General features: G+C 44.3%; 4 protein-coding genes across 10 annotated transcripts in view; all 4 read left to right on the top strand.

Annotated features, from left to right (window-relative positions):
- The window catches only part of kif1c (kinesin family member 1C), a 29,497-nt gene extending 21,151 nt beyond the window's left edge, over positions 1–8,346 (top strand). For all 3 annotated transcript variants that reach the window (XM_037758902.1, XM_037758900.1, XM_037758901.1), the window contains 11 exons: positions 804–883; positions 974–1,068; positions 2,732–2,815; positions 3,818–3,998; positions 4,464–4,536; positions 4,638–4,736; positions 4,897–5,058; positions 5,215–5,529; positions 6,143–6,232; positions 6,313–6,583; positions 6,666–8,346. In XM_037758902.1, coding sequence (XP_037614830.1) covers positions 804–883; positions 974–1,068; positions 2,732–2,815; positions 3,818–3,998; positions 4,464–4,536; positions 4,638–4,736; positions 4,897–5,058; positions 5,215–5,529; positions 6,143–6,232; positions 6,313–6,583; positions 6,666–7,564 — 2,349 coding nt within the window. In that variant the 3' untranslated portion in view covers positions 7,565–8,346. The remainder of the gene's footprint in view (positions 1–803; positions 884–973; positions 1,069–2,731; positions 2,816–3,817; positions 3,999–4,463; positions 4,537–4,637; positions 4,737–4,896; positions 5,059–5,214; positions 5,530–6,142; positions 6,233–6,312; positions 6,584–6,665) is intronic.
- Positions 8,347–13,632: 5,286 nt separating this feature from the next.
- On the top strand, positions 13,633–18,225 carry LOC119481781 (leucine-rich repeat neuronal protein 2-like). 4 transcript variants are annotated; one of them, XM_037759001.1, is made up of 6 exons: positions 13,633–14,566; positions 15,458–15,553; positions 15,663–15,854; positions 16,655–16,749; positions 16,865–17,044; positions 17,238–18,225. In XM_037759001.1, exons 1-4 carry the CDS (start codon positions 14,294–14,296, stop codon positions 16,721–16,723), a joined length of 630 nt encoding a protein of 209 aa, XP_037614929.1. In that variant the 5' UTR covers positions 13,633–14,293; the 3' UTR covers positions 16,724–16,749; positions 16,865–17,044; positions 17,238–18,225. The 4 variants fall into 4 exon arrangements, with proteins under 4 accessions (XP_037614929.1, XP_037614930.1, XP_037614928.1 ...); XM_037759002.1 differs by having other exon boundaries at positions 16,655–16,793; XM_037759000.1 differs by lacking the exons at positions 13,633–14,566; positions 15,458–15,553; positions 15,663–15,854; positions 16,655–16,749 and having other exon boundaries at positions 17,238–17,723; positions 17,769–18,225.
- Positions 18,226–21,737: 3,512 nt separating this feature from the next.
- On the top strand, positions 21,738–25,951 carry LOC119481772 (platelet glycoprotein Ib alpha chain-like). The gene is made up of 7 exons (XM_037758981.1): positions 21,738–22,300; positions 23,191–23,286; positions 23,394–23,585; positions 23,918–24,013; positions 24,130–24,309; positions 24,503–24,842; positions 24,915–25,951. Exons 1-7 carry the CDS (start codon positions 22,028–22,030, stop codon positions 24,956–24,958), a joined length of 1,221 nt encoding a protein of 406 aa, XP_037614909.1. The 5' UTR covers positions 21,738–22,027; the 3' UTR covers positions 24,959–25,951.
- Positions 25,952–27,356: 1,405 nt separating this feature from the next.
- Positions 27,357–27,500, top strand: part of LOC119481763 (butyrophilin-like protein 3) — a 59,281-nt gene continuing 59,137 nt past the window's right edge. Inside the window, exon 1 of one of the 2 annotated variants that reach the window (XM_037758962.1) lies at positions 27,357–27,499. In XM_037758962.1, the coding sequence (XP_037614890.1) occupies positions 27,464–27,499 (36 nt within the window). In that variant the 5' untranslated portion in view covers positions 27,357–27,463. The remainder of the gene's footprint in view (position 27,500) is intronic. The other variant, XM_037758961.1, reaches the window with a different exon arrangement.

Raw genomic sequence — 27,500 nt, 5'->3', positions numbered from 1 at the left:
AATAATATTAAAAATAAATGTAGCAATTAATTAATTGATAAAATGTGACATAAATTGTTATTTCTTTTTTAATTTGCTTCTTTATTTTTTATTTACCTTTGTATTAATTCTTCTATCTGCTGATAGAATACAGAGTTTGGGGGAAGAAATAGGGGAGGAATGATAATAAAAATAAAATAAAGGGTAAAATCATTCTTAAATAAATAAATACAAATGTAAATACATATAATTTAATAATGAATAAATACATTTAAATATGAATTTAAAATAAATAAAAAGGGAAAATCATTCATAAATAAATACAAAAATAAATACATACACTTTAATAATAAATAATAAATAAAATAAAATAAATTAATAACTTTAAAAGTTAATAAAAAATAAATAAAAGGGGAGAATCTTACATAAATAAATAAATAAAATTAAATAATGAATAAATACATTTAAATTTAATGCAAAAATAAATAAATTTCATATATACTGTATAAATATAAAAATAAATACATAAAAGATTTTTTTTTAAATACATAAATTTTAAAATAAGATAAATGCAAAAATATATTAATACAATTTCTAAGTTAATATAAATAAATAAATAAATAAAAAGGAAAATTAAAGAAGTTTAATATTTTAATATTTATTTAATGACATATTTCTTTATTTATCGAGTCATTTATTTATTTATTATTAGCAGGTTCCGTCCTCCATAGCTACGTATGAATCGTTGACGTCTGCGGGACTCAAACGTTGTTAACTGATGGATTTAAATAAAGTTTTTCAATCAAGTTTTTAAACTGTTGCAGACGCCTCACCTGGTGAACCTGAACGAGGACCCTCTGATGTCCGAGTGTCTCCTCTACTACATCAAGGAGGGATTCACCAGGTCAGCACTCTTCCTCTCTGTGATATTCATCAGTTTATTTAAAGCTGATTATTAATAATTATTAATGATTATTATTAAACGGTGTTTCAGGGTGGGACAGCAGGACGTGGACATCAAGCTGTCGGGTCACTTCATAAAGGAGATCCACTGTGTGTTCGTCAGTGAGACCAACGAGCAGGGAGAAGGTGAGACGTCTGTCTGTCTGTCTGTCTGTCTGTCTGTCTGTCTGTCTGTCTGTCTGCCTGCCTGCCTGCCTGCCTGCCTGCCTGCCTGCCTGCCTGCCTGCCTGCCTGTCTGTCTGTCTGCCTGCCTGCCTGCCTGCCTGCCTGTCTGTCTGTCTGTCTGTCTGCCTGCCTGCCTGCCTGTCTGTCTGCCTGTCTGTCTCTTCTCAGTCTTTATTCTTTGAAGTGTCCACACAGATGTTTGATGAAGGTCGCCCTCCGGTGGTCAGACTGAAGCAGCTACTAGAAATTTAAAATTAATATAAAAATAGATAAATCCATTTAAAAGTTAATAAAAATAAAAGGGAAAGTAATTAATAAATAAATGAATACATAATAAATACATTAAATTTCATAATTAATAAATAAATGTATATATAAATTTAAAATAAATGCAGAAATAAATACATAATAATATAATAAATCATAATAATAATAAATGAATAAAAGGGAATGTCATGCATGAATAAATTCAATTTAATAATGAATAATACAATTTAAATATACATTTTAAATAAATGCAAAAATAAATAAATTGTACAAGTTTATAAAAAAATTATACATCAAAGGGAAAATCCTGCATTATTAAATAAATACATACAATTTAATAATGAATAAATACATTTAAATATAAATTTAAAATAAATGCAAAAATAAATAAATAATAATATAATAATAAATAAATAAAAGGGAAAATCATGCATGAATAAATGCAATTTAATAATGAAAAATAAAATTTAAAATAAATGCAAAAATAAACAAATAAATTTAAAAGTTGATAAAAAAATAATAAATGAAAGGGAAAATCGTTCATAAAGAAATAAATACATACAATTTAATAATTGCATAAATACATTTAAATATGAATTTAAAATTATGTAAAAATAAATCACAAAATTTGAGAGTTAATAAAGAATTATAATAAATCTCATCCTGTTTCCTCCCGCTGCTGGTGTTCTCTAAGTGATGGAGGTGTGAACAGGTGGAGGTGTGACTCTCTCTTCTTCTGGTGTTTAAATAATGGAGGTGTGACTCTCTCTCTTCTTCTGGTGTTTAAATGATGGAGGTGTGACTCTCTCTCTTCTTCTGGTGTTTAAATGATGGAGGTGTGACTCTCTCTCTTCTTCTCTCTCTGTAAAAGCTGCCAGGAAGTCTGTCAGGTAACAGTCACTGTTACTAGTTACCATGGTGACGTCCCCTTCATATTCACCCCCCCCCCATACTCTCTCCTCTGTGTGACTCTACTGTGTCTCTAGTGGTCGTGACTCTACTGTGATTCTACTGTGACTCTACTGTGACTCTACTGTGACTCTACTGTGACTCTACTGTACTCTACTGTGACTGTACTGTGACTCTACTGTGACTCTACTGTACTGTACTGTGACTCTACTGTGACTCTACTGTGTCCTAGTGGTCATGACTCTACTCTACTCTACTGTGACTCTACTGTACTCTACTGTGTCTCTACTGTGACTCTACTGTGACTCTACTGTTCTCTACTGTGTCTCTAGTGGTGGTGACTCTACTGTGACTCTACTGTGATTCTACTGTTCTCTACTGTGTCTCTAGTGGTGGTGACTCTACTGTGACTCTACTGTGACTCTACTGTTCTCTACTGTGTCTCTAGTGGTGGTGACTCTGGAGCCGTTGGTGGGAGCGGAGACGTATGTCAACGGGAAGGAGATCGACGACGCCGTCGTCCTGAAACAAGGTGAACGTTGGCTCTTTAGCGTGAAGCTCTGTGATTGGACGTTTGTTAGTAGGGCTGTGTGTTGATACGTATGTATCGTGATACGATACGTATCCCGATACGGGGGTAACGATTCAATATATTGCGATATTATTATTTAGGAAAACTAATGTTTTACTTATTTTCTGACTTTTTTCGGCCAATTTTTGCACTTTGTTTTTACATTTATTTGACTTATTTTCACAAAATTTCTGCACTTTTCTTTTACTAATTTTCGCACTTTTTTTAAAACTTTTTTTCGGACATTTTACGCGCATTTGTTTTTTACTTTATTCAAACATTTTTCACACATTTGTTTTACTTATTTTTGGACATTTTCCACACTTTTCTTTCAACTTATTTTCAAACATTTTTCGAATATTTATCAGAGATTTGTCAAACATTTTTCCGACATTAAAAGGCGATGAAAAACTGTCATGTCCATTTCTAAAGGGGTCCCTTGACCTCTGACCTCCAGATATATGAATGGGTTCTATGGGTACCCACGAGTCTCCTCTTTACAGACTTTATGATAATCACAAGCAGTTACAATATTTACAATATTTGTCATTGTTTAGTGTTGTTAATTGATTTCCATTATAATTATATACATATATTTGCATAAAGCAGTTGTAGTAGAATATATTCAGTTGCATCATTATCTGTTGGATCTTTGCTTTAATGGTGATATTACCTCTGAAATGTACATTTTATACGAGGCACAAATCTTATTTTTTTCCTTTATTGCATCTCCATTCACTCTGGAATGGTAATATATTTTAGTTTATTTACAGTTTCTTCATATTCCTCAGCTTGTTACCTTTCAGAAGAGAGCAGATGTATTGATCTAGGCCTCGTGGTTGAGGAGCTATGACTGAGTCATTTAGTCGTCGTTTTTACCACTCGTGCTCTTATTGTGAAGCACTTTCTGCAGCTTTTGTTTTGAAAAAAGGGCGCCTTGTATAAACGAGTGTGGGTTGCTAGGTAACCGCATCGTGATGGGGAAGAACCACGTGTTCCGGTTCAACCACCCGGAGCAGGCGAGGCTGGAGAGGGAGCGCAGCGTCACGGCCGACCAGCAGGGGGAGCCGGAGGACTGGAACTACGCCCAGAAGGAGCTGCTGGAGAAGCAGGGCATCGACATCAAGCTGGAGATGGAGAAGAGGTTCGTCAATACAAGACTGATTGATTGATTGATTGATTGATTGATTGATTGATTGATTGATTGGTTGGTAGATGACCAGGTTAACTGATTGATTGATTGATTGATTGATTGATTGATTGATTGATTGATTGATTGATTGATTGGTTGGTAGATGACCAGGTTGATTGATTTGATTGATTGATTGATTGATTGGTAGATGAACAGGTTGATTGATTGATTGATTGATTGATTGATTGATTGATTGGTTGGTAGATGAACAGGTTAACTGATTGATTGATTGATTGATTGATTGATTGATTGATTGGTAGATGAATAGGTTGATTGATTGATTGATTGATTGATTGATTGATTGATTGATTGATTGGTAGATGAACAGGTTGATTGATTGATTGATTGATTGATTGATTGATTGATTGATTGATTGATTGATTGATTGGTTGGTTGGTTGGTTGGTGTGTGTCTCAGACTGCAGGACATGGAGATTCAGTACCGGAGAGAGAAGGAGGAGGCTGACCTGCTGCTGGAGCAACACAGACTGGTTGGTCTGATTTATACCTGATCACCTGGTTTCTGATCGGTTAATCAATCATCTTTAATCCATAATCAATCATCTATAATCTATGATCTGTGTGTGTTCAGTATGCAGACAGCGACAGCGGAGATGACTCAGACAAACGGTCCTGTGAGGAGAGCTGGAGGCTGATCACCTCCCTCAGAGAGAAGCTGCCTGCTAACAAGGTTCACTCACCTGTCTACCTGTCTGTCTGTCTGTCTGTCTGTCTACCTGTCTCTCTACCTGTCTACCTGTCTGTCTGTCTGTCTGTCTGTCTGTCTGTCTGTCTACCTGTCTACCTGTCTGTGTGGTCTCACCTGTCTCTCTCTGTCCCCCCGTGTCCAGGTGCAGTCCATAGTGAAGCGTTGTGGTCTCCCCAGCAGTGGGAAGAGGAGAGAACCTCTGAGAGTCTATCAGATCCCTCAGAGGAGAAGAATCAGCAAAGACCCCAAACGGGTCACCATGGAGGACCTCCGCATGCAGGCCGTCAAAGAGATCTGCTACGAGGTCCGCAAGCACGCACGCACGCACGCACGCACACACACAGACGCACACGCACACACACACACACACACACACACACACACACACACACACACAGGTCACTGTCCCAGTTAAACCAGTATAGAGTTATTGGTTTTTAACGTGCCCCTCCCCCCTCAGGTGGCGCTGGGAGACTTCCGTCACTCCCGCCAGGAGATCGAGGCGCTGTCCATCGTCAAGATGAAGGAGCTCAGCCGCATGTACGCCAAGAAAGACCCCAACGAGAGGGAGAACTGGAGGGCTGTCGCCCAGGACGTCTGTGACACGGTGGGCATCGGCGAGGAGAGGAGCCCCCCCACGGAGGAGGGGGGAGGAGGAGGGGGAGGAGGAGGAGGAGGAGGAGGAGGAGGAGAAGGAGGAGAGACCGGCGAGGGAGGAGTGAAGAAGGCATACGACCTGAAGGCTCACATCGATAAACTGACTGACATTCTGGAGGTGAGTCGTCTGACACACGAAAGTGGTTTCACACGCCGCCGTCACACGCCGCCGTCACACGCCGCCGTCACAAACAGAGAGGCGAGTAGACGCGGAGATATTTCAAGCGAGAAATTTGCTGCGTCATGAAACAACGTCGCTGCCGTATTCATGCCTTGATGACTTTATGTTGATCTAGCCTGGCACTGATCCAACCAGACTCCATTCAGAAAACAAGCAATTTAAAGGTTGTTTGCTTGTCGTCATGGTAACAGACCTGACAAAGCATGAATTCAGGCTTTTACCTAATCAGCACCATGATGTAGTTATTTCGGCACACTTTTGATCTGTTTATTGATATTATTTGTGTTTATTTTGGGTTCATACCGCAGTAGTAGTAGCTCGCCGCCGGGTGACGTTATGAACCCAGACACGACGGCGTTTGGTTTTCTGACATATCTGGGACTTCACCAACATGGCATGATTTCTTCCATGACTGATGGAGGACATGTTGTTGGTATCCATGGAGACGAGCACAGATGATACCGGCGGTCCGACTCGTGCTCTCGGCGTGAATGTGATTTAACGACCTTCCTGTAACATAAAGTAAATAATGCGTCTGTGACTGTGACAGGAAGTGAAGCTGCAGAACAACATGAAGGACGAGGAGATCAAGGCTCTGAGAGACAGGATGATCAAGATGGAGAGCATCATACCTGTCCCGGTACGTCACAGGGACACACACACACACGGTCCGTCAGCTGGTCACCGGTCTCCACGGTAACCAGTCCTCTTTGTTTCCAGGACAACGACGTGAACGGCGAAGAAGAAGAAGAAGAAGAAGAAGAAGAAGAAGACGACGAAGAAGGCGGCGGGTCACCTCAGAGGGACGACGGCGAGGGCGTAGCCGACAAGCCCCCCCGCCAGCCGGAGGTCCGAGTGAAGCGTCTGATGGACGAGGACCCGGCGTTCAGGAGAGGGCGCCTCCGCTGGCTCAAACAGGAACAGCAGCGCATCCTGAACCTGCAGCAGCAGAACATCACCAAGAAGCTGCGAGGCCTGAACCAGAACCAGGGTCAGATAGCAGGTCACATGACCGTCATTATGATGCGTGTTAAAGGAGTCACCTGACCATGTCCTGTCTCCCCCCCCTGCAGGTCAGAGCGTCCCCGTCGTCCCCGTCCACCTCCCCGGGACCGGACGCTTCATCCCCCCCCAGGAGTGCAAGCTCAAGTTCCCCTTCAAGAGTAACCCTGCCCACCGGTTGTCATGGGGACCAGCCAGCGCCGCCCTGTACGCTCTGGGTCTGGGGGAGGGGGGAGGAGAGTGGGGGGTGGAGCAGGAGGAAGAGCGAGGAGGAGGAGGAGGAGGCGAGGGGAAAGCTTCTCCGTCACCTCCCCCCCCTCAGGGTCCTGCTCTCTTGCCCCTCCCCTTCCAGGCTCCGCCCCCTCGCATGCGCACCCCCAGCCCCCATCGCGCCTGGCAACAGCGTAACCAAGGCAACCAGGGCGGCATCTACTACCATCCGCAGCAGCAGCAGCAGCAGCACGGCAACAACCAAAACCAGCAGCGCCGCTACCGACGCAACTCTCTGGACAGCTCCGCCCACGGCAACTATGACGGCGACCAGCATCACGGAGGCGGAGGCGGAGGCGGCGGCGGTGGTCACCAGGGGCGACCGAGACAGAGGAGGGGGGTGTCGCCAGGAGGAGAGAGAGGAGGCGGGAGAGGAGGAGGAGGAGGAGGAGGAGGAGGCAGAGACAGAGACAGAGACGGAGGCTTCTATTATAATCACCAGCAGCACCATCCGTTCCAGCACCACCCCTACTACAGCCCCCATAATGCACCATTCCAGCCAGGACCTCACCCCAACTACCACAGCCTGCCGCGCCCCGGGGCCCCGCCCCCTCCCGTTGACATGATGCTGCCGCCGCCGGGGGGGGTGGGGCTTCATCACGCCGCCCAGGATGAGACGGCAGTTCAGCGCACCGGACCTCAAAAACAACAAGGAGACGCCCATCTGACCTCTGACCTCCGACACCAGGGAGCTCTCTGATTGGCTGCGGGACACACGGCGGTCCTGATGCTGTAGAGTGTGTGTGTGTGTGCGTGTGCGTGTGTTTTACGATACTGAGTCGGCCCGTCACACACAACCCTGCTGTGTGTGTGTGTGTGTGTGTGTGTAGCTAGCTCCTAGCGCTACGTTAGCACGCGTTAGCTGCTGTTGTCTTTTAGTCGTTTGTCAAACAGGAAGTTAACGTACAGATGTACATGATGTCATTGATCGCTAAAAAGATGCCTTAAGAAGCTGAAGGGTTAGCCCGTTGTGGCTAGCTCCAGTTAGCAGAAGTCTCCTGTTGTTTTTGAACTTAAAGGTGAAGTACGTTGGTTTGTTGTTCGAGTGTTTTAGCTCCTCGCTATTAGCCGCCGTTAGCCCAGGAGGCTAACTGGCCGGGTTCAGCCTGAGAGGTCTGCGTTAACTCGGGCTAGTCTGTTAGCCTGCGCAGGGAGCAAAGAGTGGCTACTATGTGGTGCACAGGGGGAAGTGTTAGCCTAGCCTAGCCTAGCCTAGCCTAGCCTAGCCTAGCCTAGCCAGCATTCATGTTGAATGGGATTTACAGTTTGTGCGACTTCAGCAACACGGAAGTGTTAGACACGATGAACACTACGATTATTTCAGATTAAACAGTAAAGTCTGCTGATAGAAACTCTGAATGACCTCAAACGCCTCACTTTCACTTCACACATCTCAACACTGACGTGTCTGTGATGTCATATCCTCTCAACAGAGACCGCCATAACGTGACTAATCAACGATATCAAAACGCAAAACACTACGGATAGACGCCTGTTAGTGCTGACGTCATGATGAGGTCATGATGACGTCATGATGAGGTCATGATGAGGTCACGGTATTAGCTGGAGGCTAAACGCTGGAGGCTAACGCTAGCAGTGGGCTAACATTAGCTGGAGGCTAACGCTAGCAGTGGGCTAACATTAGCTGGAGGCTAACGCTAGCAGTGGGCTAACAGTAGCTGGAGGCTAACACTAGCAGTGGGCTAAAGCTCCACATCTAAATGTCCTCTTGCTGTGTTGTTGTCTGAATCCAGATCTCAGACATTAGAGATGAGTAACTGTGATTGGAGCTCTAGAGCTACAATATCAGAGAAGCGTTTCAGAGACGGAGAGGAAATGATGCTAATATTTAGCCTTCTGCTAACAGCAGCTAACGTGAGCCGTTAGCTGCTGTTAGCAGAAGGCTAAACTATTAGCAACCCTTTCTCTCCGTCTCTGAAACGCTTCTCTGCTATTGTCCGACTCTCTTTGTGACTGACTTTACTGAAGGAGAGTTAACTATAGACATCTAGAGATCTATACGCCCTCAGTTTATCTCTACAGCGCTGCCGTTGGCCACCGGCCCGCTGGTCACCGGCCCGCTGCCGTTGGCCACTGGCCCGCTGGTCACCGGCCCGCTGCCGTTGGCCTCCAGCCCGCTGGTCACCGGCCCGCTGGTCACCGGCCCGCTGCCGTTGGCCTCCAGCCCGCTGGTCGGACGCAAGGCTACTTAGCTAGCTCAGCTCGCTAATTCCAGCGGCGTAGGGGTCTAATCTGGTCCCGTTGGTTCACGTTAACGTTCTCAACTACCTCTGGTGATCCTGGAGAGAGAGTCACGGCACATGTTGAGAGGAACTAGCATTTTATTCAGACATTGTTAAAAAAAAACAAGACAACACTACCTGCTAGCCAGCGTTAGCTAGCCAGCGTTAGCTAGCCAGTGTTAGCTAGCCAGCGTTAGCTAACCAGCGTTAGCTAGCCAGCGTTAGCTAACGTGTTCAGAGAATTATTCTGCCTCCACTAAACACGTCACCATGGTTACTGACACGTCACCATGGTTACTGACACGTCACCATGGTTACTGACACGTCACCATGGTTACTGACACGTCAGCATGGTTACTAACCACGTCAGCATGGTTACTAACCACGTCACCATGGTTACTGACACGTCACCATGGTTACTGACACGTCAGCATGGTTACTAACCACGTCACCATGGTTACTAACCACGTCACCATGGTTACTGACAGAGAAGAGGGTTTATTATATGTGAAGAAATCGACCTCCGTGTTTATAATATATATATATAACTATATATATTATATAATATATATAGTTATATATAATATATATATATAATATATATATAATATATATATATAATATATATTTTCGTTTATAACTAGAAGGTTAAAGACACTCGAACAGCCGACAGCGTGAAGCTCGTAGTTTCTCCCGTTTGACATTGAATGCGTCGCTGAGTGCTACAAACCAAAGAAAGCTGCTCTGTGGCGCCTCCTGATGGACACACTGCTGTACAGACAGACAGACGGAGAGGAGGAGGAGGAGGAGGAGGAGGAGGAGGAGGAAGAGGTGTAGATGTTGAGACTCGCATGTTGACTCTTTTTAAAGCGTTGTGTGTATATTTGAAGTGTATCCGACGTATTTTGTCTCGATGTTTTTATGAAGATGAATTTATTGCTGCGACGTGTTTTAATGTGTCGCCTTCACTGTCTCTGGCAATCGTGGGAAAATGTAGCAAGTGAAGCCTCATGGGAGATTGTAGGACTTGTTTTGGGAGATCGTAGGATGGATTGTGGCGCACGTAGGGAGCAAGGAACTCTGGGAAATGTAGTACGAGACAGGTGGTGGGTAAGAGAAGAAGAAGTAGTAGTAACAGACACGATGACGTGTTGTGATTTAAAGGATCCGACAATAAGAAGTTATTATGTCCACGAAGGGACGAGGAATAAACTGCTGCCTTCAGGGGCAACGGGAAGTTGGAAATTGTGGCTTTTAATGTTGCATTTGATGACGAGTTTAAAGCTGCGATTAACGATCATTTTCATTATTGATTAATCAATCATCACGTTGATAATCAGAGTTAATTAATATTCTGTTGTGTTTACTGCACCTCTGGAATATAGGAAATCATAATAACCTGCCACATGTTTCCAACTTCCCACGTCACCCTGAACGCCGCCCTGAATGATGACGACACGTTTACTGTCAGCTGGGAGTTAGCGGCACCGCCTAAACCCCGCCCCCCCCCCACACACAGAGCAAGGCATTGTGGGAGATGACGAGTGGAGCATAATGGCGCTCCGTGACTTTAAGACCTTTTCACCAAAAAGGTCAGAACCAACAAATGGGAGCGCTCCGGCCCAGTCTGGGCGGGAGTCGCCATGACGATGATGATGAATGATTGATTGTGATTGGCCCGAGCAGCATGACATCAGCAGAATCGTATTTCTGTTTTGCTCTGCCGTCTCCAGAATCGACCAATCACGGGACAATCTTGATAACCTGCTGCCACCGCCGGGCATGATGGGAAACAAAGTTTCCTTTTTTGTTTATGGTTTTTATTTTTCTGTTTTTTTTATTTTTCTGGGTTTCTGATTGGCTGTTTTTTCTTTCTTCGTGTATTCATTTGCTTCCTGTATTTTAACCCCGCCTACATTGTGATGTCATCACGTCATCATCACTATTATTAATATAATTATTATAAAGTATAAAGTGTCATTAATGTTGGGTTCTTTTGGATGCTGCTAAAGGGAGCTTCTTCACCCTCATGCAACCGCGTGTGTGTGTTCCAGTGTGTGTGTGTTGGACGTCAGTGTGTGCGTGTGCGTGCCTGCGTGAGTGTGTGCGTGTGTGCGTGCGTGCGTGTGTGTGTGTGTTTCCGGGTTAATTTAGAATCATAATCTAAAGTTTGTTTTACGTTATAAATTAGATTTTATTGTTTTCCTTCTAATCGTCTGTTTAGTTTTGGAGGTTTGAGGAGTGGGCGGGGGCGTTGCCATGGTAACCACACTCTGCAGAATCCCCGGAACTGACTGCCCCCCCCCCCCCTGCTCCACCAACCACAGCCTCATAACTTTGTGACATCACAGCATGATGTCACTGTGTCAGGACTCTGGAGAACAGACATGATGACATCATGATGACATCATGGTCCAGCCCTCCTGCTATTGGCTCACAGCCCCTTCACACCTGTCTCTGTGTCTGTTGTTGGGTTGTTGTGTCTGTTGTTGTTGTTTTTGTTGCATCAGGAACCAATCTCAGGCTCTACCTGCAGACAACATGATGGCAATAAACTGTCAATAAGAATGAAACACGACTCCTGATTCACTGTTTCCCTCCTGACAGACGTTAGCATAAAGCTAACGTAGGTTAGCACAGTAAGCTGATCAATAAGGTTATCAATAATGTGAACGCTAGCACTAGCTGAGTCAACGTTAGCTGTGATCAGTTTGGAAATAACTGAAAGAAGTGGGGTTGTATGTTTACTCTGTTCTGAGAGGGTAAATGAATGTTTTTATGAATGGAGTCTGGTGGCTTTGCAGAGAGCGATATACAGTATCCCCGTCAGGAAGGGCTGTCTGACGCCGAGGTAAAGAGTAAACACGTAAGTGTACGCTGTATTTAGAATATCTTCACCTCTTTACCAACAGACGGTCCTTTCTGACGGGGAACTGAAGCTGTTATGTCGCTCTCTTCAAAGCTACCAGACTCCATTCATAAAACAGTAATTTTTTGATACTACTACTACTACTACTACTGTTGCTGCTGCTGCTGCTGCTACTACAGCTGCTGCTCCTTTTGATACTACTACTACTACTACTACTGTTGCTGCTGCTGCTGCTACAGCTGCTGCTCCTTTTGATACTACTACTACTACTACTACTGTTACTACTACTGTTGCTGCTGCTGCTGCTGCTACTACAGCTGCTGCTCCTTTTGATACTACTACTACTACTACTACTGTTGCTGCTGCTGCTGCTACTACAGCTGCTGCTCCTTTTGATACTACTACTACTACTACTACTGTTGCTGCTGCTGCTGCTACTACAGCTGCTGCTCCTTTTGATACTACTACTACTACTACTACTGTTGCTGCTGCTGCTGCTGCTACTACAGCTGCTGCTCCTTTTGATACTACTACTACTACTACTACTGTTGCTGCTGCTGCTGCTACTACAGCTGCTGCTCCTTTTGATACTACTACTACTACTACTACTGTTGCTGCTGCTGCTGCTGCTACTACAGCTGCTGCTCCTTTTGATACTACTACTACTACTACTACTGTTGCTGCTGCTGCTGCTGCTACTACAGCTGCTGCTCCTTTTGATACTACTACTACTACTACTACTGTTACTACTACTACTACTGTTGCTGCTGCTGCTGCTACAGCTGCTGCTCCTTTTGATACTACTACTACTACTACTACTGTTACTACTACTGTTGCTCCTTTTGATACTACTACTACTACCGCTACTACTATTACTACTACTGTTACTGCTACTACTACTACCAGTGATGTTACTGCTACCAATACTGCTACTACTGCTCCTGCAGCTGTTCCTACTGCCTCAACTACTACTACTATTACTATTACTACAACTCCTACCACAACTTTCAACCCAAATACCACTTTCTGTGTAACGACTTATAGATTTTAAGTGTCAGACAGTCAAAATACTATTTCTGTCCAAGCACTTATAGTTTTAAAGGTTTATTTCACCCAAATACTACTCTCTCTCTCTCTCTCTCTCTCTCTCGCTCTCTCTCTCTCTCTCTCTCTGTCTCTCTCTCTCTCTCTCTCTCTGTCTCTCTCTCTCTCTCTCTGTCTCTCTCTCTCTCTCTCTCTCTCTCTCTCTCTCTCTCTCTGTCTCTCTCTGTCTCTCTCTCTCTCTCTGTCTCTCTCTCTCTCTGTCTCTCTGTCTCTCTCTCTCTCTCTCTCTCTGTCTCTCTCTCTCTCTCTGTCTCTCTCTCTCTCTCTCTCTCTCTCTCTCTCTGTCTCTCTCTGTCTCTCTCTGTCTCTCTCTGTCTCTCTCTCTCTCTCTGTCTCTCTCTCTCTGTCTCTCTCTCTCTCTCTCTCTCTGTCTCTCTGTCTCTCTCTCTCTCTCTGTCTCTCTCTCTCTCTGTCTCTCTGTCTCTCTCTCTCTCTCTCTGTCTCTCTCTCCCTCTCTCTGTCTCTCTCTCTCTCTCTCTCTCTCTCTCTGCCTCTCTCTCTCTGTCTCTCTCTCTGTCTCTCTCTGTCTCTCTCTCTCTCTCTGTCTCTCTCTCTCTGTCTCTCTGTCTCTCTGTCTCTCTGTCTCTCTCTCTCTCCCTCTCTCTCTGTCTGTGTTTAGCAATGCAGTTCATCTGTCTGATATACATATAAAGCATTTCTTCTTTCCACCTATTCAGGAAAATTCAAATGTACCACTTCTGACAGTATTACAGTTCAGCTTCCAGCTTTTCTAGCTTAATGTATTTCAGCTCTTAGCTTCTTCAGCTAACGCAGTTCAGCTTCCAACTCTGCCAGTTGTACATTTCATCTTCTAGGGTTTTCTGCAGTGCAATGCATTTGAGCTTTCATATTTTTAGGCAAGTAATTTCACATTTCTGCATTTTCAGCAATGCTTTGCAATACATTTCAGCTGTCAGCATTCCCACGCATTTTCAGCAGGAAATGCATTTTCTAGTTAGTTTGTGTTATTGAGAGACTTTCCGATCTGAACTAACTGACTGCAGCAGCAGTTGGGATCTTCTATAGCAGTAATATGTGTCAGTATTATTCAGTATATCATCATCTGCTTTGTGACCACAGACAGCAGGAAAAACACGACGAGGAAGCAGGAGACAACACTAATATCTAAAGAGAAACACATCTGTCTATCAGCACACCAACAGCTGGGTCTTATCCCACTTCCTGCTTCAGTACCTGTCAATCAAGCCAGCAGATGGTTCCTGGTTCAGTCCAGTCTGGGTGGTTCCTCCCTCTCTCTGGTTTCTCCTCTCAGTCTCTCACCGTCTTTCAGGAGCTGAGGGTCTTCTTCAGAATGCAGCTCTTCATCGCCCCCCTCCTCCTCTTCTTCCTCCTGTCCTCCCACGTTGCCACGGTTACGGCGTGGGCCGGTTGCCAACGCGGCAAGGACAAGGACGACCGGACAAAGGAGAACTGCACGGCGCTCGGCTTCAGCGACGTCCCGAGGGGATTCGAAACCTCGACCAAGGTAACGCCACGTAACACCCGACGGCTGCTGGACGGAGACGAAGTCAGTTTAGTTTTTTTGCAGAAATAATATTTATGGTTCCATCAGGATATCTGGAATTTTTAAAATCAACTTTATTGCTTTTTGGAAATTCTGTTCTGGAAATGTATGAAAATTAGCACAAATTTACTAAGATAATGACTCATTTGCATATTTAAATATACAATTTCAGAAAACTTGTAATACAACAAATAATTGTCTTAATGTCAGTAATCAACTGGGGAAGTTTCATGGTGATATCTATTAGTTACAGGTTTTACCCTATTCACCTCTAGTGTCTTCAAAATGTATGAAATTTTATAATCTATATCTTTAAAGGCCGTTTTCTCTAAAGTTTTAGTTTAGTTAGTTAGTGATATAAAGTAAAACTCTTTGACTCTAATATGTCAACAAAATGAAATCATCATTTTGAAGCTGGCTTTATCCAATATTCAGATTTCTGTTCTGGAAATGTATGAAAATAAGCACATATTTAATTAGCGTATTAAACATAACATTTCAGAAAACATAATTGCCTTAATGTCAGTAATCAACTGGGGAAGTTTCATGTTGCTTTCTATTAGTTATTTTCTTCCTCTTGGTGAATAATTTTGGTAGTTTTTAATTACAATTTGCTTGAAAATCATTAATTTGTATAAATTGTTTTAAAACATAAGTTTTAAAATGTGAGGACTCCACGGAGGCTGTCAGGGCTGAACTCGACCCTGATTGGTCGGAATGTTTGACTGACAGGACGAGACCACAGCGGAGACACAAGCTTCCTGTTTCAGACCGATAAGATGACAGTTTGACAGGAAACCCTGACGGCTTTAAATGGTTTTCTTCTTCTACTCTCTCTCTGTGTGTTTTTAGGTTATGTTGTTTCCCAACAACCTGTTCTCCAGTCTGTCCTGGTCCTCCTTCCAGATCTTCATAAACATCTATGAGCTCGACCTCACAGGCAACAAGGTGTCTAAACATGAATCAATAATGTTAAAGCCAGTTGATATCAATATTAAGTAACGTGTTTTATTCTCTCTTTAGAATTAAACAGTTTCATGACTTTCTGCGTCTCCAGATTCCAGAGGTGACCTCCAGCGTTACTCCGATCCTGCCCACCCTCTGTGTCCTCCGGCTGGGGTCGAACCGTCTGACGTCCCTCTCCGACGGATCCTTCTCTGCCTGTCCCGCTCTGACTGAACTCTACCTGGACAACAACGCCTTGGACTCTCTGAGCGACCGCACCTTCTCTGGACTCAGCAAGCTGGAGGTCAGCGGGTTAGCACGCATGTTGTTAGCAAGGAAAGATGCATGTGAACATAGCATGTTTGGGAGGTAGGACGCATGTTGTATATGGAGTTTGTTAGGAAGGACGCATACCGTGAAGGTAGCTTGTTAAGAAGTTAGGATGCACACCGTGAAAGTAGCTTGTTAAGAAGTTAGGACGCATACCGTGAAGGTAGCTTGTTAGGAAGTTAGGATGCATACCATGAAGGTAGCTTGTTAAGAAGTTAGGACGCATACCGTGAAGGTAGCTTGTTAGGAAGTTAGGATGCATACCGTGAAAGTAGCTTGTTAAGAAGTTAGGACGCATACCATGAAGGTAGCTTGTTAAGAAGTTAGGACGCATACCATGAAGGTAGCTTGTTAAGAAGTTAGGACGCATACCGTGAAGGTAGCTTGTTAGGAAGTTAGGATGCATACCGTGAAAGTAGCTTGTTAAGAAGTTAGGATGCATACCATGAAGGTAGCTTGTTAAGAAGTTAGGACGCATACCGTGAAGGTAGCTTGTTAGGAAGTTAGGATGCATACCGTGAAAGTAGCTTGTTAAGAAGTTGGGACGCATACCATGAAGGTAGCTTGTTAAGAAGTTAGGACGCATACCATGAAGGTAGCTTGTTAAGAAGTTAGGACGCATACCGTGAAGGTAGCTTGTTAGGAAGTTAGGATGCATACCGTAAAGGTAGCTTGTTAAGAAGTTACAACGCATACTTTTAAGACCTTAGTTTTCTACCGAAGAATGCTTGACTCCTCATTGGTTCTCTCCTGATTGACCTTCCTGCATTCTAGATCCTGGACTTGTCGTCCAATCGTATCAAGGTGCTTCCAAGCTCATGCTCCACCCCCTCCCTGCCATAGAGACCCTCTACCTGGAGAACAACACGGTGGGAGAACACACACCACAGAACAGTTACTTCACTCACCGATGGTATGAGTTCATCTTCTGGCCTGTAGGGGCGGAGGTTGGCATGTCTTAAACTGCAGGACTTTTCCTTTCAGATCAAGGTGATGCCAGATGATTGGTTCAGCCAGAAGGAGGAGGTGCCGTACCTCTTCCTCTCAGCCAATCCCTGGGAGTGCTCCTGCTCCATCTTTTACTTCCTCAGATACCTTGACGAATTCGATTTCAACGTCTACGTCCGCAATGGCCCAATCATCAAGACAGATGTGAAGAAAGTGGTGAGTCCTAAAAACAGGAAACGGCAACAAACAAGACGTAAAGACAGACGCCTGTAGACGTGGTCGAAACAAAGCTTTGTACGAACTAATTAGTGTGAAGCATACCGAAGATCTTATCTTAGAGACGAGAGAGATCTGATCTCATCTTAAGCTTACTGTGACTTATTTCTTGTTGGTTGCTGTCTGTTCTCAGGTGTGTGACTCTCCACCGTTCCATCAGGGTAAACCTCTAATTGAACTGGAAGAAGACGATCTGTGTTCAACTGAGGAAGAATATGATCCGATCGGACCTACTACTACTGTTCCTATTCTTACCCCTGTTCCTACTACTCCTATTACTACTACTGCTCCTACTCCTACTACTGCCACTTCAACTGCTACACCAGCGTTCGTAGTAGAATCCAGCACTGAGCACCACAGAGTAGTCACACGGTACCAAACCTTCACCAGATCAGGGTCCAGAGGTGATGGACCGTTGGTTAGGTTGCATACCGAGGCCCCCCGTCCCCCTCTTCCTACTGTCAGACCCTCAACTGAAAGTCCTGCTAACATGCTAACAGCTACACCAACAAAACCTAGATCTGCTCCTTCAACCGTAACATCGACAACACCGAAACAACGGGTAGTCACAACAACCGCCACCACTAAGGCAACCATCACTAAGGCAACCACCATTGAGGCAACCACCACTAAGGCAACCACCATTAAGGCAACCACCGCTAAGGCAACCACCACGACGGCCCCTTCGCGGGCTGTCAGAGGTGCGGGGGTGTTCTGTTTTTGGCTTGATATTTTATTGTCTTCTTCTAATCGTCTGTTTAGTTTTGGAGGTTTGAGGGGTGGGTGGGGGCGTTGCCATGGTAACCACACTCTGTAGAATCCCCGGAACATTCTAGAACTGACTGCCCCCCCCCCCTCTGCTCCACCAACCACAGCCTCATAACTTTGTGACATCACAGCATGATGTCACTGTGTCAGGACTCTGGAGAACAGACATGATGACATCATGATGACATCATGGCCCAGCCCTCCTGCTATTGGCTCACAGCCCCTTCACACCTGTCTCTGTGTCTGTTGTTGGGTTGTTGTGTCTGTTGTTGTTGTTTTTGTTGCATCAGGAACCAATCTCAGGCTCTACCTGCAGACAACATGATGGCAATAAACTGTCAATAAGAATGAAACACGACTCCTGATTCACTGTTTCCCTCCTGACAGACGTTAGCATAAAGCTAACGTAGGTTAGCACAGTAAGCTGATCAATAAGGTTATCAATAGTGTGAACGCTAGCACTAGCTGAGTCAACGTTAGCTGTGATCAGTTTGGAAATAACTGAAAGAAGTGGGGTTGTATGTTTACTCTGTTCTGAGAGGGTAAATGAATGTTTTTATGAATGGAGTCTGGTGGCTTTGCAGAGAGCGATATACAGTATCCCCGTCAGGAAGGGCTGTCTGACGCCGAGGTAAAGAGTAAACACGTAAGTGTACGCTGTATTTAGAATATCTTCACCTCTTTACCAACAGACAGCCCTTTCTTTTTTTTTCTTTTTAAACAGAGTTTATTTATACATTTTGCTAATACAACTCTTACAATGCATTGCACAAACATGTTTGGACTGGTATATATCTGACTTGTCATATTTTCTCTCATTAATAAGGAATATATGTCACCTATCTTTCCCTTTCTGGATGATGTGATGTCATTGATTGAGTCTAGGAGCGTGTCTAGCAGCTGTGTAGGGAATTGAATGATATTTGAAGACATGAAGCTGCAAATTTTTGGTATCTGAAAAAGTGTAACCTGGGAATATTGAATTTCTGAACAATCTGCTCAAAAGAGGCAAATGAGCCATTTATGAACATGTCTTTAAATGAACAAATCCCATTTCTCTGCCAACCACTGAATAAGGCATCCGTCAAAGGTGGCAGGAATGCATGGTTATTTACGATGGGAGCCAGTATTGAAAATTTCCAGATCTCGAAGGATTGTCTGAATTGTTTCCAAATTTTTAAAGAATGAATAACAACTGGGTTAGAAGTATATTTAGTAATAGGCTCTGAATATGGCAGGCTAGAGCATAATAAGGCAAGTAATGAGGTGTTCATCAGCCCTCCCTGCTGCCGAGGCCTCTGTAGTATAGCTTTGCGTATACGTGGATTATTCTTACTCCAAATGAAAGAAGAAAGCTTTCTATCCAGGGAAATGAAAAATGTTTTAGTTAAGAAGACTGGTATAGGCTTAAACATATAAAGAAGTTTAGGCAATAAGTTCATCTTTATAGCGTTAATTCTACCTGCCAGAGATAAGGGTAGCAGATCCCAACGATTAATATCCTCCTTGAGAGAGGACAGGAAAGGAGGGAAATTTGCTGAGAAGAGGTCTTTAAAATTGTATGTGACCCACACACCAAGATATTTAATTTTGTCCATGCACACTTTAAACGGCACTGTACGAATAAACAGGGAGTCTCTTGCTGCCAAATTTATGGGCATCAATTCACTTTTTTGTGTATTTACTTTATAGCCAGAAACTTTGCCAAATTCAATTAAGAGATTAAGAGCTACAGGAAGAGAGGAGGGTGGGTCAGACAGAAAGAGTAGCATATCGTCTGCGTATAGCGAGATGTTATGTTCCAACCCTGCCCTTGTAATACCTTTAATATCCTTATTGCTACGCAAAGCTATAGCCAACGGCTCAATCGTAATCACAAAAAGAAGGGGGGACAGAGGACACCCCTGTCTTATCCCTCGTGTTAGTTGAAAAGGAGGTGATATATTATTATTAGTACGCACTGCTGCCATTGGTGAATTATATAGTATTTTAATCCACGACAAAAAATTTGGTCCAAATCCAAATCTCTCAAGAGTACAAAATAAATAGTCCCACTCCACCCGATCAAAAGTCTTTTCGGCATCTAGACATATCACCACTTCCGGTTCGTCGGGTGGAGAGGGACCATAAATTATATCGTATAAGCACCTGATGTTGAAAGAGGACAGTCGATTTTTTACAAAGCCCGTCTGGTCAGGCGAGATTATGGTTGGGAGGATTGTTTCAAGACGGCGAGCAATCATTTTTGCTAGGATTTTGCTGTCCACATTGATCAAGGAAATAGGACGGTAGGAACTACATTCCTGTTGATGTTTGCCTTTTTTCAGAATAAGTGATATGGTAGCTTGTTGTAATGTTTCAGGCAGTGAGCCAGCTGACAGGGAGTCGTTATATACAGAGTTTAAAACTGGAGCCAATTGATTTGAACATTTCTTAAAGAATTCCGATGGATACCCGTCAGGGCCAGGGGATTTTCCACATTGCATACTCCTGATGGCCATCTCAATTTCTCCAATTGAAAACGGAGACTCTAGCTCGGCAGCTGTCACAGGGTCTATATGAGGGATCTCAACACTTTGAAGAAATGATTTAATCAAGTAATCATCTCTCAACGATTCAGATGTATACAAGTTATGATAAAACCTCATAAAGCGTGAGTTAATGGCAGAGTGATCTATACAGACCATTCCAGACTCATCCCGGATCTCAGGGATTGCCTGCCTTGCTGCTTTTTGGCGAAGTTGGTGTGCAAGGATCCTCCCTGTTGTATCACCATGCTCGTAGTATGTATGATGAGATCTAATCAGGAGGTTCTCAGCTTTTTGTGTGGTTAATAGATCAAATTCTTTTTGGAGGAGTAAACGTTCTTTAATGCCATCGGCTGATGGGGATGTTGCCAATTGTGAGTCAAGATTACCAATCTTAGTCATCAATTCATTAGCATGAAAATTTCTGGTTTTCCGTAGATGTGCGTTATAAGAAATAATTTGGCCCCGTTGGTAGATTAAGCTTCAGTTTAAGGGGAGCATGATCAGAGATTACAATTGCATGGTAGTCACATTCCTGCACCAGAGGGAGAAGATTCTTATCCATTAAGATATGATCAATGCGTGAAAATGTTTTGTGGTCCGCTGAAAAGAAGGAATACTTGCGAGCAGTAGGATTGAGAGCACGCCAAACATCAACCACCCCATAGGTATCGAGAAACAGCTGAATTGAAAGGGCAGCTTTAGAAGTTGGTGTAGTTTTGGCAGCGCTACGGTCTAGACTAGGGGATATCACGCAGTTCATGTTTCCACCTATCAACAAATGATGTTCGTTTAAATCAGGTAATCGGGAGAAGAAATTAGTGAAGAAAGCAGCGTCGTCCCAATTAGGGGCATAGACACTAGCTAAGATAACTGGGGTGTTATATAATTTGCCTGTAACAATCACATATCGGCCCATTGGGTCTGCACAAATCTGGGAAGAAATAAAAGGCACATGCTTGCTAATAAGGACTGCTGCTCCTCTTGACTTACACTGAGATTTTGAATGATAAACTTCACCAACCCATCTAGTATGCAAACGTGAATGGTCAGATATATTCAGATGAGTTTCCTGAAGGAAAGCAATATCCACCTTTAACTGATGCAAATGTGTCAGGACTCTCTTGCGTTTCACATAATGGTTCATCCCCTTAACATTCCAGCTCACAAATGTGATTGGGCATGTAGCCATCATTCCTGAAGTCACTTTCTGTGCCATGGCCAGAGATAATGAGACGGCCCTTTCTGACGGGGAACTGAAGCTGTTGTGTTGCTCTCTTCAAAGCCGCCAGACTCCATTCATAAAACAGTAATTTCCCCTCTCTGAACAGTGGAGTTGCTGGTCTACCGCTGCATCCATCGGTTAGTTAGTTTGTGTTACTGAGAGACTTTCTGATCTGAACTAACTGACTCTGCAGCAGCAGTTGGGATCTTCTATAGCAGTAATATGTGTCAGTATTATTCAGTATATCATCATCTGCTTTGTGACCACAGACAGCAGGAAAAACACAACGAGGAAGCAGGAGACAACACTAATATCTAAAGAGAAACACATCTGTCTATCAGCACACCAACAGCTGGGTCTTATCCCACTTCCTGCTTCAGTACCTGTCAATCAAGCCAGCAGATGGTTCCTGGTTCAGTCCAGTCTGGGTGGTTCCTCCCTCTCTCTGGTTTCTCCTCTCAGTCTCTCACCGTCTTTCAGGAGCTGAGGGTCTTCTTCAGAATGCAGCTCTTCATCGCCCCCCTCCTCCTCTTCTTCGTCCTGTCCTCCCACGTTGCCACGGTTACGGCGTGGGCCGGTTGCCAACGCGACAAGGACAAGGACGACCGGACAAGGGAGAACTGCACGGCGCTCGGCTTCAGCGACGTCCCGAGGGGATTCGAAACCTCGACCAAGGTAACGCCACGTAACACCCGACGGCTGCTGGACGGAGACGAAGTCAGTTTAGTTTTTTTGCAGAAATAATATTTATGGTTCCATCAGGATATCTGGAATTTTTGAAATCAACTTTATTGCTTTTGGAAATTCTGTTCTGGAAATGTATGAAAATTAGCACAAATTTACTAAGATAATGACTCATTTGCATATTTAAATATACAATTTCAGAAAACTTGTAATACAACAAATAATTGTCTTAATGTCAGTAATCAACTGGGGAAGTTTCATGGTGATATCTATTAGTTACAGGTTTTACCCTATTCACCTCTAGTGTCTTCAAAATGTATGAAATTTTATAATCTATATCTTTACAGGCCGTTTTCTCTAAAGTTTTAGTTTAGTTAGTTAGTGATATAAAGTAAAACTCTTTGACTCTAATATGTCAACAAAATGAAACCATCATTTTGAAGCTGGCTTTATCCAATATTCAGATTTCTGTTCTGGAAATGTATGAAAATAAGCACATATTTAATTAGCATATTAAACATAACATTTCAGAAAACATAATTGCCTTAATGTCAGTAATCAACTGGGGAAGTTTCATGTTGCTTTCTATTAGTTATTTTCTTCCTCTTGGTGAATAATTTTGGTAGTTTTTAATTACAATTTGCTTGAAAAACATTAATTTGTATAAATTGTTTTAAAACATAAGTTTTAAAATGTGAGGACTCTACGGAGGCTGTCAGGGCTGAACTCGACCCTGATTGGTTGGAATGTTTGACTGACAGGACGAGACCACAGCGGAGACACAAGCTTCCTGTTTCAGACCGATAAGATGACAGTTTGACAGGAAACCCTGACGGCTTTAAATGGTTTTCTTCTTCTACTCTCTCTCTGTGTGTTTTTAGGTTATGTTGTTTCCCAACAACCTGTTCTCCAGTCTGTCCTGGTCCTCCTTCCAGATCTTCATAAACATCTATGAGCTTGACCTCACAGGCAACAAGGTGTCTAAACATGAATCAATAATGTTAAAGCCAGTTGATATCAATATTAAGTAATGTTTTATTCTCTCTTTAGAATTAAACAGTTTCATGACTTTCTGCGTCTCCAGATTCCAGAGGTGACCTCCAGCGTTACTCCGATCCTGCCCACCCTCTGTGTCCTCCGGCTGGGGTGGAACCGTCTGACGTCCCTCTCCGACGGATCCTTCTCTGCCTGTCCCGCTCTGACTGAACTCTACCTGGACAACAACGCCTTGGACTCTCTGAGCGACCACACCTTCTCTGGACTCAGCAAGCTGGAGGTCAGCGGGTTAGCACGCATGTTGTTAGCAAGGAAAGATGCATGTGAACATAGCATGTTTGGGAGGTAGGACGCATGTTGCATATGGAGTTTGTTAGGAAGGACGCATACCATGAAGGTAGCTTGTTAAGAAGTTAGGACGCATACCATGAAGGTAGCTTGTTAAGAAGTTAGGACGCATACCGTGAAGGTAGCTTGTTAGGAAGTTAGGATGCATACCGTAAAGGTAGCTTGTTAAGAAGTTACAACGCATACTTTTAAGACCTTAGTTTTCTACCGAAGAATGCTTGACTCCTCATTGGTTCTCTCCTGATTGACCTTCCTGCATTCTAGATCCTGGACTTGTCGTCCAATCGTATCAAGGTGCTTCCCAAGCTCATGCTCCACCCCCTCCCTGCCATAGAGACCCTCTACCTGGAGAACAACACGGTGGGAGAACACACACCACAGAACAGTTACTTCACTCACCGATGGTATGAGTTCATCTTCTGGCCTGTAGGGGGCGGAGGTTGGCATGTCTTAAACTGCAGGACTTTTCCTTTCAGATCAAGGTGATGCCAGATGATTGGTTCAGCCAGAAGGAGGAGGTGCCGTACCTCTTCCTCTCAGCCAATCCCTGGGAGTGCTCCTGCTCCATCTTTTACTTCCTCAGATACCTTGACGAATTCGATTTCAACGTCTACGTCCGCAATGGCCCAATCATCAAGACAGACGTGAAGAAAGTGGTGAGTCCTAAAAACAGGAAACGGCAACAAACAAGACGTAAAGACAGACGCCTGTAGACGTGGTCGAAACAAAGCTTTGTACGAACTAATTAGTGTGAAGCATACCGAAGATCTTATCTTAGAGACGAGAGAGATCTGATCTCATCTTAAGCTTACTGTGACTTATTTCTTGTTGGTTGCTGTCTGTTCTCAGGTGTGTGACTCTCCACCGTTCCATCAGGGTAAACCTCTAATTGAACTGGAAGAAGACGATCTGTGTTCAACTGAGGAAGAATATGATCCGATCGGACCTACTACTACTGCTCCTATTCTTACCCCTGTTCCTACTACTCCTATTACTACTACTGCTCCTACTCCTACTACTGCCACTTCAACTGCTACACCAGCGTTCGTAGTAGAATCCAGCACTGAGCACCACAGAGTAGTCACACGGTACCAAACCTTCACCAGATCAGGGTCCAGAGGTGATGGACCGTTGGTTAGGTTGCATACCGAGGCCCCCCCGTCCCCCTCTTCCTACTGTCAGACCCTCAACTGAAAGTCCTGCTAACATGCTAACAGCTACACCAACAAAACCTAGATCTGCTCCTTCAACCGTAACATCGACAACACCGAAACAACGGGTAGTCACAACAACCGCCACCACTAAGGCAACCACCGCTAAGGCAACCACCGCTAAGGCAACCACCATTAAGGCAACCACCGCTAAGGCAACCATCGCTAAGGCAACCACCATTAAGGCAACCACCATTAAGGCAACCACCGCTAAGGCAACCACCGCTAAGGCAACCACCGCTAAGGCAACCACCGCTAAGGCAACCACCATTAAGGCAACCATCGCTAAGGCAACCACCATTAAGGCAACCACCATTAAGGCAACCACCGCTAAGACAACCACCATTAAGGCAACCACCGCTAAGGCAACCATCGCTAAGGCAACCACCACGTCGGCACCTTCGTGGGTGATCGATGAACCCGCCGGCGGTGAATTTCGGGCTGTCAGAGGTGCGGGGGTGTTCTGTTTTTGGCTTTTCGCAGGGTGCTTGCTGCTGTGCGTGGCGTCGGCGGCGTGCATATTGGCGACTCTGGCGTGGCTGGTCATCTGGTACAGGCGGGTTTACAAGTCGCTGAGCTTGGCGCTGGCGAGGAGGGGAGGAGGCGATGAGGCGGTGAGGCTGTTAATGTACAACAGGAGGGAAGGGAAGGAGGTGGCAGGAGGAGGAGGAGTGATGGCGCTGTATCGCTCGGTGCTGTTCGTCCACAGAGACGGAGGAGAAGCTATGTTGAGGGAAGATGGAGGGAAGGACGGCGAGGGAGGAGGTGAAGGAGTGAATGAAAGACTCCTCGTCACTCTGGAGCCGAAGGGAGGAGGAGGAGGAGGAGGAGGAGGAGGAAGAGGAGGAGGAGGAGGAGGAGCGATGAGAGAGGAAGAAGGAGGGAGGGAGGACAAGGGAGTGTATAGGAAGACATTGTACCGTGTGTTAAGCAAAGAGGAGGAGATAGAGGGATGGAGGGATGTGATGGAGGAGTGGCGGGTCTCTGCAGAAGATGGCGGGAGGAGGCGAGGAGAGGAGAGGAGTGGAGGAGGAGGAGGAGGAGGAGCTTCCAGGAAGTGCTACAGTGTAATTCTGAGGGAGGAGAGGGAGGAGGCGTTGGGGGGGAGGGAGGAGCTGGACTGGGTGGTGGGGGGTGGGAGGTGAAAGGAGGTGGAGGAGGAGGGGAGGGGCCCAGGAGCAGCTGGGGGGAGTGGCTGGCGCACTACTTACCCAGCATGCCCTGGGGTGTGACCACGCCTCCTGAGGGCGAGGCCGCACTTTCTCCAGAAACATGATTGGCCCGATGTATGAACGTCATGACATCACTTCCTGTCTAGCTTCTGTAACTCGTCTCTCATTCAGCTTTTCTTTCACCGGCCGGGTTCCTCTGGTCCTTTTAGTGATGACGTCACCGTGACGTCGTCATGACGTCATCATGATGTCATGATGACGTCATGATGACGTCACCGTGTTAGCTGGAGGCTAAACTATCAGCAACCCTTTCTCTCCGTCTCTGAAACGCTTCTCTGATATTGTCCGACTCTCTTTGTGACTGACTTTACTGAAGGAGAGTTAACTATAGACATCTAGAGATTTATACGCCCTCAGTTTATCTCTACAGCGCTGCCGTTGGCCACCGGCCCGCTGGTCGGACGCAAGGCTACTTAGCTAACTTAGCCCGCTAATCCCACCACGCTACAGGAGATATCATTTGTAACAACTAATACGTATAAATGCAGCCTCGGAGCGTCTCTCTCAGCTTTATGTCGTGTTTCTTGCTTCTTATGTTCAGATAAAAACAGTCTAATATCTTCTTTGACCTCCATGTTTGTCTCCAGATGTTTTAATAACTCCTATAATAAAATGGATGTGAAATACAGATGTGTTTTGGTGTTTGTGCCGCGGTTCAGATTCCTGTGTGATCGTAATGTCTTCATTTATCCACTCAGTTATTTATTACAATAACAAAACGGCTCGAAACTTAAAGTTCAATCTGCGCTCTGGTTTTACATCTCTCTTTAAAAAAAAATTATTTTGTCTCTTTGTAGTCGTTTTGTGTCTCTTTGTGGTTGTTTTGCGTCTCTTTGTAGTCGTTTTGTGTCTCTTTGTGGTTGTTTTGCGTCTCTTTGTAGTCGTTTTGTGTCTCTATGTGGTTGTTTTGTGTCTCTTTGTGGTTGTTTTGTGTCTCTTTGTGGTTGTTTTGCGTCTCTTCGTGGTGTTTTATATTTTATTGTTGTAATTTTTAGTCTTAAAAACTGTATTAATATTGTTGTTTTCTATGTGAAGCACGTTGAGCTGCATGATGTTTGTGTGAAAGCGGCTATATAATGAAATAAACTCTACAGACGCTAAAAAACGTCTGATTTACATGTAAATGTGTTTTAATAATAAGCACAAATAAAATGTACTTCTTCAGTATCATCCAGAATATTTATATATTTTACAATTTAAATTCGGTCAAAGAGTTCAAACAGTTAGTCACAACAGACGTCAGTTCTGCGCATGCGCAGAAGCGTCTCTGAGGCAACTTTACTTTCGTTATTTCATCATGTGCTCAGCGCGTCTGTGAGTCTGTGATGTTTCATAGTCTTTATAGTCACTAAACTAAACTAAACATCATGAAGAGGACCGGATGTAGCTTCTTCTTCTTCTGCT

This window comes from Sebastes umbrosus, chromosome 22, assembly GCF_015220745.1.
Source record: "Sebastes umbrosus isolate fSebUmb1 chromosome 22, fSebUmb1.pri, whole genome shotgun sequence".
Lineage (NCBI taxonomy): Eukaryota > Metazoa > Chordata > Actinopteri > Perciformes > Sebastidae > Sebastes > Sebastes umbrosus.
This window is presented reverse-complemented; position numbering and strand designations above follow the sequence as displayed.